The sequence below is a fragment of the Pan troglodytes genome, chromosome 16 (assembly GCF_028858775.2).
Source record: "Pan troglodytes isolate AG18354 chromosome 16, NHGRI_mPanTro3-v2.0_pri, whole genome shotgun sequence".
NCBI classification, from domain to species: domain Eukaryota; kingdom Metazoa; phylum Chordata; class Mammalia; order Primates; family Hominidae; genus Pan; species Pan troglodytes.
The window spans coordinates 65,897,471-65,910,648 of record NC_072414.2 but is presented as its reverse complement, the minus strand read 5'-3'; the positions used below and the strand labels follow the sequence as shown (position 1 = coordinate 65,910,648).

The following is a 13,178-nucleotide window of genomic DNA, read 5'->3' as shown; positions in this document are numbered from 1 at the left end:
ACCACCCTCTCGCTTCTTCCTGGTCCATTCCAGTGTCCAGGACCTCTGGGATGCCATAGCCAGGGCAGGGGACGGGGGCTGCAGGGCTGCGGGGCCTCCCTCCATCTCCCACTCACACCCTGTCGGCCTGCAGCCCCACCTCATGATCTCTGCTCAAGGCTGTTTCTCTGCCAAGAATCCTCTTCTCCCCTCCCTGCCTGGAAGGAGGCCCTCTCCCATGTGAAGGCTCCCCAGTACCCCTAGGTTCTGCCTCACTGGGCACCGCGTGCTCCCCGTTCCCTGTGGTTACGCGCTCCCTGAGGGCAGAAGCTACGATGCTCCTGCGTGTGCCCTAGCACAGCACCTGGCCTTCAGGAGACTTGAGTTCAGGAGCCTGCAATTGTAAGGGAGTGGGTGGCTGGTGGAGAGTGAACGGTGTGAGAGTGAGAGGGCCAGGAGGGGGACCGGTGGGAGTGTGAGGCTGACGGCTGAGAAGGGGCAGTAGCGGGCACACGAGCCCAGATAGGAGCAGGGGCTGAGCAGGGAGAGCAGGCTGGCGCCGCCCACCCCGCTGCAGGGCCCTCCCCTAGTCGGATGTGGTCCCATTCCCATGCAACAGGCTTGGCCAAGGGCTCAACCCCACAGGCTTCCACGATGGGCTCAGCGCCCTCATGGTCACTGTGGTCCTGACCGGGTGGTGGCTGCCCTTTCCACATTTGGCGAGGGGAAGGATGATGCCTAAGGACATCCCCCAGGCCCAAACTAGCTGTGGCTGGCCAGCCAGCAGGCCGCATGCAGAGCCACAGAGTAGAAAAACCTTGTTTTATTCAGCCCAGACCTGGGCAATCTAGCTCTGTGGTATGGCCAAAGTATAAAAAATAAAAACCAACAACAACAAAACAACACTGTAGAGAAAAGTGAAGTATAAAATGGGGTCTGGCATCCGGAATCCCTGTGGTTTTCATCCACGTTCGCTCCCTGAGGCCGGCAGGGAGGGATGCCCCTCCCTGCCTGTGGGTTGGGGGCTGGGCCCCTCGGCGGGAGGCTGCCCGGGGAGCAGGGCCTGCTTTGGAAGGGGAGAGATTGGCCATCTGTCCCTCCCGGAGATCAGGATCTGAGGAAGGAAAGACAGTGGGTCAATGAGGGGCTGCAAAGTAGGGCCCCCGTGGCCTCCTCAGCCAGGGCTTCCCTCCCACAGCCCAGATCCCTCGTGGCAGGGCAGGCATGGGCCTACATTTCCCTCAAGAGAAAGTGCCGACCCCCTCAGCCCAGCTCCAAAAGGAGGGGTTTGATGGACTCCCACCCACCCAGGGCACAGTCTCAGCACATTCCCCTCCCCATGCCCTAGTCCCAGATCGTTTTCTAGGCCATTAGCAGAGCTGCTACTGTCTGGAAATACTTTCTTGTTTTTTCTAACTCAGTACTTTTTTTTTTTAAGCCTCCTTTTTCCTCCAGAAACACGATGGAAACCCACAGGCGTCAGTCCCGTGGCCTTTCTGGGAACGCTCTGTCCAGCTTCCTGTGCACGCTGGCCCAGCTGCCTGCCTGCGGTCAGGGTCACAGAGACTGAGACACTCTAATAAGGCCCGGCCTTTCCAAGCACTTATGTAAAGAGCTCTTGGAAGGAAGGGCTTTGGCTCCCCCTGCTGCCCACAGGCCCCCAGGGAGCTGGGAGGGCCGCGCAGGCTGCTTCTCCATCTGCCCTGCCGACAGCCCTCCTGGCTGCTCCAGGCGCCTGGCACGTGGGATGCTGTTTCTGTTCCCATCCCCCTTTCCCAGCAGCAGGCGGGACTCCCTGCCTCCCCGAGCCCCCAGCAGCCTCCTTTGTTTCCTGGATACCCCATTCTTCCTTCCTCCTCCTTCCCTAGAATGGCTTCTATCACTTAGGTGACCCTGGGTCTTGAATGGCTAAGACAGGCCCTGAGGAGCAGGAGTGTGCTGGAAACCCAGGCCTGCTAAAGAGCCAAACTGCCAGTGATGGGACAGGAGTTCGTCCTTTCAAACATGCTGTGTGCCCTGGGGAATTCTGATCTCATTCTACTCATGAAGGACCTAATCTCTGCACTGAACTAGAGGCTGCTGTTCCCATTTTTAATATTCATGATGTGGTGGCAGCATGCTGTGAACAGTTAGGTTGATGGTAGCAACCAAGTGTGAGAGGGCTGTCTCTAAATGAGCCTGGCTCTGGTCACAGACTGAGCCCTGACCCTGGCCACACACTAAGCCCTGATCCTGGTCACACACTGAGCCCTGATCCTGGTCACACACTGAGCCCTGACCCTGGTCACAGATTGAGCCCTGAGCCTGGCTACACACTGGGCCCTGACTCTGGTCACAGACTGAGCCCTGACCCTGGTCACACACTGGGCCCTGACCCTAGGTACACACTGAACCCTGATCCTGGTCACACACTGAGCCTTGATCCTGGTCACACATTGAGTCCTAACCCTTGTCACACACTGAGCCCTAACCCTTGTCACAGACTGAATCCTGACCCTGGTCATACACCACACCCTGACCATAGTCATAGGCTTAATCTCTCATACCTGCCATCCATTAATAAGTATACACTTTTAGGGAAAGATACCTCTCTGGGCCTTGAGATCTCTACCACCTTTCTCCCAGTTGATGAACTAAAGCTGAAAGCTCTAGGACTAATGTTTTTTTTTTTTTAATGGAAAAGGGTTGCTTTGATCTGGAGTGTGGTGGGGTTTCCTTGTGAGCTTGTAAGCAAGGGGTCCCTCTGCAAAGTACTTCACATGCGGAATCAGGAGAAAGACTGAGGACCCTACCCAGCAGCATGTGCCAAAATCCCAAGCCCAGATTTTAGGGACTTCTCCTACAATGGGGGCCTAGGGACTGATGATGGCTCCTTTGAACCAGAATCACTTCTAATCTGTGACTGTTTAATCCAGTCCACTTGATAAGGACACTAATGATCACAGCTGCTGTTCACTGTGTGCCACTGTGAACATGCAGACATCAGGCCTGTAGATCCTCATCGCCAGCCTATGTGGAAATACCTATTTTATAGTTGAGGAAAGTAGCTCAGGGAAGTGACCCAATGTCACATAGCAAGGAAGCTGTGGAACTGGGACTGCAGAGCTCATGGCCTTGCATCAAATGACTCTGCCTTCTGCTGGTTTTCACTTGGGACATCTCAGGGAGCCACAGGATGCAGCCCCAGATAAACACCCTACGGCCTGAGCCCCACCATAAACACTCAGCTTGGGGTTGGCAAGGACAAGACTCTTTTTGATGGGCCCCGCTGCAGCTGCGTTCGGCCATCAAGGTGACCTAAAGTGCAGGTATCTTAGGTATCTTAGGTGGCCTTGCCTGCTCCCCAGGCAGGAAAGGGACGGAGCCAGGAAGGGTGGTGGGCAAACTCTTACTGGACAATTTTGCAGTTTGTTGCAGAAACGTAGCGACCTGTGTAGTGAATGTTGCATCTCACCACGTTGTTGGTGAAGTCAGACTCCAAAACAATATACTTTGGGTTCACGTGCACCTGAGGAAGAAGAGAAACAGGGAGAAAGGGAGTCTAGTCAGGGGGGCTGCACCTCAACTGCTCACCAGAGAAGGTGGTAAAGAGGCAGACAGAGAGGTGACAGAGAGAGGGAGAACAGAGACACACTGCTAGAGAGACACAGAGGGGAAAGAAGAGGCAGCTGGTAATCCAAGAAAACATCATCTAATCCCCCTTATCAGAAGACTGGATGTTTCCCTAGAGCTAGAGCCTATGCCAGGTGGGCCCTGCATGGGGCATTTGGGGTCAGAGAGGTTGGATCCTGCCCGAGGGAATGCAGTAATGAGGAGCTGAGCCGGGATTCAACACCTGGTCTCCCCAAATCCAAGGCTCAAAGTCATTCCCTATGCATCCCTGTCTAGGTGACTGATCGAGGGCCTGTCTGATCCCCTGCTCTGGAGCCCCACGTGCCCAACATTCACTGAGATGATGGCCCGAGTATGATCTGTGCTTTTTGTCTGAAAAGGAGCTGTTGGGATACAACACTTTTAAATGTTGGATTAACTAGGGTAGGGCCAGCTTTATTTGCAGAACATCTAAGAACAGATGCAGGGATGCAACTTTCAAATCCTGGTACACTCCCAAAGGGCAGGGACTGTGAACTGCATTGCTTATGTGGTTTGTGTGTCTAGTGCCTAGAACTCAGAGGGGACTTCCTACATGTTGATTGAGTGGATGCATGAGGAAAAGAAAAAATATACTGGACAACCCCAGGCCCTGGAGGAGCAAGCTTGGAGCCTGCTGAAGAGCACTCAGGAGGGAACCACAGAGAACCGCTGCTGGATGCATCTCTCCACCTGCTGACTTTCTGCAGGGAAGGCCTCCGCCTGCAAACCTGGCTTCACTGCTCTGCCTTTACTGAGCTGCTTTTCTGCTTCTGAGTGGGTCCAGATGAACTGGTGGAATGATCCCTACTCATTTTATACCTGTGTGGAGGAGGCTGAGACATGGCTTCCCCAGGTGGGCCCATGACAACCTGGCCCACACGGATGTACCAAGTCTGGATGTGTGTTGTTAATATGCTTTTCTACTTTTCCCTCAACCAAGGGAAGAGGTGATGGAGTGAGTGTCCATTAGAGCAGGAGGCGTTCAGGCTAAAAGGGTCTTAGTCATAGGAGCCCTTGGCTTTGCAGGGGTCCCTATAAGGAGCTGAGAGCCTCTCATCTGTCTCCCAAATGATACAAAGTCTGCCCTGTCCGAAGACAGGAAGATAGACCACATGGCCCTCCAAGTCTTCCTTGCTCTCCCTGGTCCTCTGTCACTTAGGGAGACAGTATCACCACTGCCTCTAGCATTACCACAGCTGGGGCAAAGGTTCCCTGGGTTCTTTATGGAAAGAGAGGCTATGTCAGCCTGAGACCTAAACCTTTGGCTGGGAAGCCTAAACCTCAAGTGATGCCTCAGATGCTGCCTCTGCTCGGCAGCTGAGGAGAAGGGAACAGGCCCAGAGTCTGAAGTTTCTTTCAGGAACGGGGGGACACTGGACATGAACATCAGGTTGGAGGGAAAGCCCCAGACCCAGAGGCCCACCTTGAGGATGTAGTTCCCAGGCTGCACATCGGTTATGTCAATCCACTGGCAGTCGATGTCCGCATTGTAGGTGTCATAGCAGCCTGGGCTCAGGCCCTGGGAAAGGGACAAGAGGAGCGGCTGTGATGCTGCTTGTTTCCCAGAGCCACCCCACGCCCACTTTCAGGAGTTTCTGGCCCACCTTCCCCTGGGTTTCTCCCCTGACCCTGGCCCAGGGCAACTGCTCAGGGTGGGTCCACACCTTCCTAAAGCCACTGGCTAGATGGACCAGAGGAAAGACAGAGATATCTAATAGTCAGGTGGGAGGGACGAGATGGATGGCAGAATGGATAAAAAGAGACAAGACAGATGGACAGTTTGTGGATATTTAGGGTGGCTGATGGAAAGAGGGATATGGGTGGGCGAACAGGCCAATAGGACGTGTTGCTCTCCAGACTGTTGCGATGTTTCCTTCTCTCCATGAGCAGATCACCTGGAATAACATGGGAAAGGGGCTGGGGCAGGGAGGGAACAGTCCCTGCAGGGCAGTGTGGCAGCCTGAGGACTGGTGAGAAGACCTTCACTGTGAGCAGAGCTGAGTGGCCAGAAGCCTTGGCACTAGCCGGGCCTCAGCGGGCCTCGCTCTTTGCCTCCCCAGCTCCTTATCCTCCCATGCCCCAAACCCCATCTCTCCAGCCCAACCTGGGTATGAGAGGTGCATGCATAGCGCTTGAGGTTGCCGAAGTCACAGGTGCTGTCCTCCAGGCAGAAACTGGCCTTGTGGCCCTCGGCCACCTTCTTGCCTGTGACTGCATCCAGTAGGTCGTAGTGGCTGAACTCGTCCATGCTGTGGTAATGCCTAGGGGCAGAGGAAAGAAGGAGAAAGAAGAGGGCCTAGTCTTCCCTGGGCCTCTCATCCTGTCCCCATCCTGAGATGGGCTCAGGTGACCCTGCTGTGGTGCAGCCTCCTGGCTGGTCTAGGTTCTCCTGTCTCCTGAGTACTGCGGGGTGGCCCCTCTGTGCTCCCCACCTAGCTGGGTCACTCCAGGACAGCACATGCTCTAGACCCACTTCCTTTTTGGGCTCCCACCTGTAATGGCCTCACTGGGCAATGCCCTGTACTCTAGACATTTCCATCCCTGATTGAGACCAATCCTTCTGTATCCATCTTCCAGCCTAGCTTTGGCTAAGGCTTCTCTGAGAAACACTTGCCCCAGTGAAAAGAGTTGGCAGGTAACACCTCCCCGGGCCCTCTAATCCAGTATCTGAGTCTCCCAGAGTGCTCATGGTGGGAGGGGAGCTCAGGCACCAAGGTCCCTGGCCCAGAGGAGAAGTGGAAGAGGACGGGCCCAGCCTCTCCCCACTCACTGGTGGCAGCTGTGCCACTCCCAGGTGTGCCGTGGCCGGTTGGGGAGGAAGTCTGCTGTGCCCTGGTTCTTCACGCGCTGGGGGAAGCGCAGCAGCACCCGCACATCGTAGTCGGTGGCCTCAGGGGCATAGGCTGTGCTGCAGGGACGGCGGGGGAGATGAGGGGGGGTTGGGGCACAGTGACACCAGAACCCAGCATGGGCCCCCTCAGCCCCACCCCCAGCCCTGGGCCACTGGTTCTGCAGCCCCACTCCTTGTCCCTGAAGATCTTCTCCTCTGTCTCCTCGAACTGTGGCGGAGGCTCAGGCCTCTTCCTCTGTCTTCTGACCCCGTGGAATCCTGGCTGTCCCCTCCTTTCTGGCCTCCACCATGTGGCTGCCAGCTGCCAACAGCATCTTTCTAAAGCGGTACCAGGCATGGCAGTGTCCCTGATACCTGCAGGTGACTCACCTGGGGTCAGCCCCTAGGTGCAGGAGCACATAGCAATCTCTGAAGGGCCACTGAAAAACAGCCCTATTGCGGGGGCCAGGCACTTTGGCTCATGCCTGTAATTACAGAGCTTTTTGGAGGTCGAGGCAGGAGGATCACTTGAGGCCAATAGTTTGAGACCAGCCTGGGCAACATAGTGAGAAATTAAAATTTAAAAAATTAATTTAATTAAAGAAATTAAAAAAAAATTAAAACATTAGCCAGGTAAGGTGGCTTATGCCTGTAGTCCCAGCTACTTGGAGACTGATCCCTTGAGCCCAGGAGTTTGAGGCTGCAATGAGCTATAATTGTGCTGCTGCACTCCAGTCTGGGCAACAGAGTGAGACCCCCTTTCTAAAAAAAAGAAAAAAAAAGTCCTATCCAGGAGATTCTGATAAGTCTCTGATAACAAGACAGAGCCCTAATTGTTGACCAAAGTATGCCATGTCTTGGGTGTGGGCCTGAAAAACAGACGTGAAGTCCTCTGGTCAAAGCCTCTCCACTTTTCTAGTCCCATCTGCCCTTCCACTCCCCCACACACCCTGGGTTCCTGCTTCAAAGCCTATTTTCCAAACAGGCTGAACTTTTTCCCTGACCCATACTTTTGCCCATGCTGTTTGCTTAACCCAGAATTCCAAAACTCACCCAGTATCCTAGGGTCAACTCAAAAGTCCCCTCCTCCAGGAAGTCTGCCCTGATTGCTCTACATAGAGGATCCGGATTGCCTGTGAGCTCTAACAGCACTGACTGCAGCACAGCCCGATACCACCTACATCTTGCACTGGGTCCAGACCACCTCTCCCTGACTGCATGGCTTCAGGCTGGCAACCTGCCCTTTTCCATTCAGGGAACGTGGGTCTGGTATGAATTGCCTGCTCGCAATTCACCTGCTGACTCCAGATTTCCAACTGAGGTAGGCCTTGTGACAAAAGGAAAAGGGTGGAAAGAGGAACGAGGGGCTGCAGTGAGGGGAGACACACACACATGCACACATACACACACATGCACACACATGTGTGGTAGGAACAGGAAGGGGTGGCTGAAGACCCCTCCCCTCTTTAGCTGACGGCTGACAGCTAACTCTGTTGGCCTCAGGGGCTCTTCCCTGGCACTCATTAAGGTCCGATCCTAAGGCCAGAGGGGAGCGGTGGCCAGTCGTAGGGATTAGCGCTCTCTTTGAGAGAATGTCTGGACAACAGGCGGCTCAGACTGTCTGCCAGGATGAAAGGCCCTCAGCCTTGTCTGGGGGAGGCTTGGAATCTGTCTATGTCTGGGTTGAAACAAAACATCCTCCTTCCCTCTGTTCAGTTAAATCCTGCCCTTCTGTTCGGCTCAGCACACCGTGGGAAACCATAAGGGTCTAGGTTCTAGGCCCAGCTTGGCCACAAACTGGCGGTGAGACTTGGAACGGGTCCCTTTTCTTCTCTGGGTTCTGCCTGCAGCATGTGAACTGGCACCAGCCCGCGGCCCATACTTGAAATGATCTCAGAGGGCCCTCCTGCCCCAGGGCTCCAGTTTTGCAGGATTCTCCAGGTCTGAACTCCCATGCCCACCTCCTCTGAGGCCTCAGCCCTTGCTGATCCCTCCCTCCTCTGACCTCCAGTAGCCCTGGCCTGTGAACCAGTCCTTCTGGCTCTTGTCCCACTCGTGTCTTGGTTCTGTCACTGGGGTACAGGTGAGGGCTGTTCTCTCCAGCTGTACCAGGAGACCCTCCAGGACAGAGGACAGGCTGCCTCCTCTCCCCGGCTGGGAGCGCAGGTCCGGGCACTCAGGATCCTTCATGAAGAGGCAGTGATGTTAATAGTTTGACTTTGACTAATTCTCTTAAGACTGGAAGGGCTGTCATGGAGGCTATAAGTTCCTCATTGCTGGAGGAATTCCAGCAGGACCATTATGCTGTCTTCCCCAAGACAACTGAAACAAGACAAGAACTGCCCAGACAGGCTGGCTGAGTGGTACTCAGCCTGCGGTCCCTGGACCAGGGGCAGTTCCCCCACTGATGCCAGTCTGGGATGGGATCGGGAACTTGCACCAGAAGGTACATCGACAACATTACTAATCACTCTGCTTAGTTCAGTGGACACTTTTTCTTTTTTTAAAGCAAGACTTTCTCAATGAAGGAGTGAGTTGAGTTACATTCTAGTTCAAGCTCTTTATCTTGTTACAGACAGATAAGGGTTTATGATCAGCTACTTATAGTGGCAGTGAACTAGAATTTCTAGAAATGAGAAAATGTTGAGATTCTAAAGAGTTTCCTAGATAGTAAAAAGTCAAACTAAACAGAGAGTTCAAATGTCCAAAAAGCAGGTAATTAAGAAAAATAGGTGCTTTCAACATAAAGGGATATTAACAAAAGAAGCAGATAACATAATCTTAACTAATTATTTTAGCCCAGGGAGGTATCCGCAAAGCACCTATGTTCCAGCAGAATATGAACTGCTTATAAATTAGAAGCACACACTGCGAGAGGCAGGATCACCCATGAATAATGGCGAGCCAGCTGTGCTCACCTTCTAGGTTCATGGAAACTGGTCTCCTTCCCCTCTTTCCAGTGCAACATATAACTGAAACTTCTTTGTACCCCGGGCTCACTGCCCCTGCTGTGACTAGGCAGAGGCAGCCTGGACCAGCCAAAGCCACAGCTGTCCTCTGTGGACATGGCTCCATACTCCTGGGCTCTATCCTGCAGGTACATCCACCCAATAGGACTTCCCTGGGTCCCTGCATGACCACTGGAAGCCTGGGCTCCCAAAAGGAACCTTCTCATTAAACAGCTCAGATCCAAAAGGTTTGAGTTCCTTTCATTGCTCCTCAGTTTCCTGAGGGGGCAACCCATGCCTTCAGGGCTCATATAAGATGAAGTGCCACAGTAAAGGTGGAGTTCCTTGTATAGTGAGGTACAGTATACAGAAATGCTGGGCCCCCGCTTGCTCCCCTCCCCTCCTGACTCCCTCGGGGCAGGCAAGGCTCACTGATGAAACGGTCAGGGTCCTGGGAGGCTGGGGCACTTGGCCAGGGTCATCAGCTTGCAGACAGCCTAGCTGGCACCCACAGCTAGGCTGGGTTCTGGGTGACTCCCGGGGACTATCCCAACACTCTACACTTCTGCCTCAGCTCCTTACCTGGCCAGACACTTCTCCTCCGCAGCACAGCGCAGGGAGTACAGGTGGGCTCTCTGCACATAAGTGGATGCTTGCACATAGTTGGGGTCTGGGACCAAGTCAGGGAGACCTGGAGTGGGCAGTGGGAGAGAAGGGGGCGAGGGAGGAAGAGCATGACATTGAGAGCGTCAGGTTGGCCACTGCTAATGCCCAGAGACCTCCTCACACCCCAAACATCCTCTCATACCCCAAAACCCTTTGCCATTCTCCTTGGGCGTTGGGTCCTGGGCCCAGGTGTGGGGTCAGGGAAGTCAGGCAGCAAGAGCTTACATCTCGAGCTCTGTGGTGTGGGAGCTGCTAAGACTTCCTGGAAAAGCTTGGACATGAACAAGATCTGGGAGATGGGGCAGGATTTCGAGAACCAGAGAGCGGGAAAGGGTGTCCACGGCAGGGAGAACAGCATGAACAAAGACCTGGAGGCAGGAATGAGTGAACCATGTAATTTCCTGACAGAGGCACTCCCTCGAGTCCTTACTCCCCAGGCCTCTGGACAGCAGCCCCCAGACACCCTCCGTTCCTCTCATCCCTGCAGTCAGCATTCTTTGTAAACCACCAAGAGAGCCCTGGGCTTCTGGCCTGGAGTGTGTCCCTGAAGGTTCATGGGCAGAGCCAGGTGGATGCAGGCTGGCAGGAGTCAGGGTGGGCAGGAAGGGATGGGCTAGAAGGAAAACACTTCCCCAGAGCAGGCTGCTGACAGGGCAGGATTCTCAGCCTGGGCACCCAGCCTGACCTTCTCAGGATTCCTTTCTGCCTGGCACAGCCACTCCTCCCCGTACCCCCGCCCCCCATCACCTGCCATCACTTCCTGCCATCATCGCCCTAGACCTGACTACACCCTCCTCTGTCTGCAACCTCCGGCCACCAACCTGAGGGAGGCCCTGGCTCCCTCCCCTGCAAGGCCTGGGGTCAAGCGCCCAGGGGAAGTCTGGAGACTGCCCCCGTCCTTGTGGTCCCTTGTTCCCCAGGATGTGCCAGAGCCCGGGGCCTGTCCGTCCTGTTCCTGCCCCTCCACCTTCCTCCCTGGGCATGCAGGAGTCTGAGCAGGAGTTACTAGGAATAAGCAGAAACCCAACTTAGGTGTCCAGACTCCATTCCGCATTGGAATGAAGAGGGAATATCTCCTCTGTTCGTGATGGGGTGTGGGCTGGGGTGGGTGCGGGCAGCGGTGGGTGTGGGTAGGGGGGACTCCAGGGCTCTGGGCTCTATCCCAGCCCAGCCACTGACTTAAAGGGGAGTGGTCCTGGGGCCTCTAATTCCGTCTCCTCTCTGGCCTCAGGGATTCTGTCAGGTAAGTGATAAGATGAGGCTGTAAGCTCCTCTTAGTTTCTTTGAAGTCCTCTGCTCTTGAGGGATTCAGGAAGGGTGAGAGCAGGCAAGGTGGGAGGACTTGAGTCCCATGGAGGGATTTCCCACCCCTTTCCTGCTGCCAAGACCCTCTCACCAGCTTTTAGGTCTGGAAGATGAGGCCAAGGAGGGGAAGGCTGGCTTTTAAGCCATCGGCAGAAGTGTCTGCCTGCATGTCCCCCACCCCACACCACCCTGAGTTCCCAGACCCTAGCTTTGCTCTCCCTGGGGCCTGGGCCTCATGGGGGAGCCTGGTCCAGGCAGCCAGGGTGATCTCACCTACTTGGAATGATGAGGAAGCTTGGAGTACAAGGGTGGGTGAGGATGAGGTGGCTCCTGGCTGGTGGGGGACTTCTTGGCCAGCCTAGGCCCTGTTACTTGAGCCCCTAGGAATGTTTGCAGTCATTTCCCAAGGGACCCATAGGCCCTCAAGCCAGCTGGGAGCTGGTTCTCACTCTCTGGACCCTGGAAGCCTCTGGGGGAGGGGTGAGGACGAGAGGGATGGGCCCCTTCCCCATCACCCAGTGCCTTTCCCTCAGCTGCATATAGGGTGGGGTAGCTGGGCCTTGACTCAGGAGACCCAGCATTTGACATCAGACAGCTTGCTGCCCCCACCCCAGGCCCAGTTTCAAGAAATACTGCACAGATGGCTCCGCAAAGCTTTTGTGGCCTGACCCTTCCTATCTAGGCTATTTCATGAGCTGGCTATGCAACCCAGGGAAGTTGGAGGAGGGGGAGGAAGAGGCCAGGTGGGGCCAGTGAGGGCCAATGCTGTTCCTGGCCTCTCCCAGCCCTGACTATGTACACACACTGAGCCCTGTGCCTGATCACAGTCTGCACCCTGACCTTGGTCACAGACTGACCTCTGACCCTGGTCACATTAAGCGCTGACCTTGGTCACATACTGAACCCTGGCCCTGGGCACACCCTGAGCCTTGACCCTGATCACACACCAAGCCCTGTTCCTGATCACAGTCTGAGTCCCGATGCTGGTCACACACCGAGCCCTGATCCTGGTCACAGACCGAGGTCTGATGCCTATCAGCAATTCTGAATCTCAGACTCATTTCTGTTTGTCCCCTGATGATGGACTAAAGCTCTTCAGCTAAAGAAAAGAAAAAAAAGGAATTGCTGTGATATCATCAAGTCTTTCTGATTAAAACTGAGTGGAGTAGGGTTATAAGTGCCAGAGTTATGGAGGAGGGGCATTTGTAGAGTACTGCATGTGGAGAATTGGAATAGAGACTAAGGACAAACAGCTTGGGGCTGCTGGTCACAATCTGAGCCTTGACCCTCGCCACAGATGATCATCTTCTTCCTCTTACTGTTGAGGAATCTCAGGCTCAGGCAGGGGCCTCTTGTTGCGGGCAGTCTCCCCTGATTGCAATTACATCTCAGACTGCACACAATTCTCCTCTCTCACTACCCCATCTGTATTGATCTACACTTAGATTTCACCATACTAACCTGTGTGTGTCTCCTCTGCTCCAGATGGCATTCTATGGGCAGGCCCTGAGTCCTACTCACCCTCAGTGGAGCAACTTTTGTTTTGGGGGTGACTGACTGGTCCAAAGCCCCTCAGGCTCTGTCAGAAGAGCCTCTTTAATGGCTGTTCTAGGCAACCCAAAGTGTTTTCCATGTCCTGCCCCCAAGACACCAAGGCACATAATGTCTTTGGAAGCACCGGAGGAAACTGAGGCTCAGGCCCATAAATCTGCACAGGGTCACACAGGGAGCTGGGGTACCCCAGGAGGAGATCCTAGGTCTCCTTGCCCTCCCAGGACTCCTCCTGTCACTCTTTTTATAAAAATAAACTTTTTGAG

At 54.6% G+C, this 13,178-nt stretch overlaps 1 protein-coding gene across 1 annotated transcript in view; it reads right to left on the bottom strand.

The window, feature by feature from the left end:
- Positions 1-787: 787 nt before the first annotated feature.
- LOXL1 (lysyl oxidase like 1) overlaps positions 788-13,178 on the bottom strand; it is a 25,664-nt gene continuing 13,273 nt past the window's right edge. Inside the window, exons 2-7 of the mRNA XM_016927178.4 lie at positions 9,973-10,081; positions 6,383-6,520; positions 5,717-5,873; positions 5,036-5,131; positions 3,372-3,487; positions 788-1,093 (exon numbers count right to left, since the gene is read on the bottom strand). Coding sequence (XP_016782667.1) covers positions 1,087-1,093; positions 3,372-3,487; positions 5,036-5,131; positions 5,717-5,873; positions 6,383-6,520; positions 9,973-10,081 — 623 coding nt within the window. The 3' untranslated portion in view covers positions 788-1,086. The remainder of the gene's footprint in view (positions 1,094-3,371; positions 3,488-5,035; positions 5,132-5,716; positions 5,874-6,382; positions 6,521-9,972; positions 10,082-13,178) is intronic.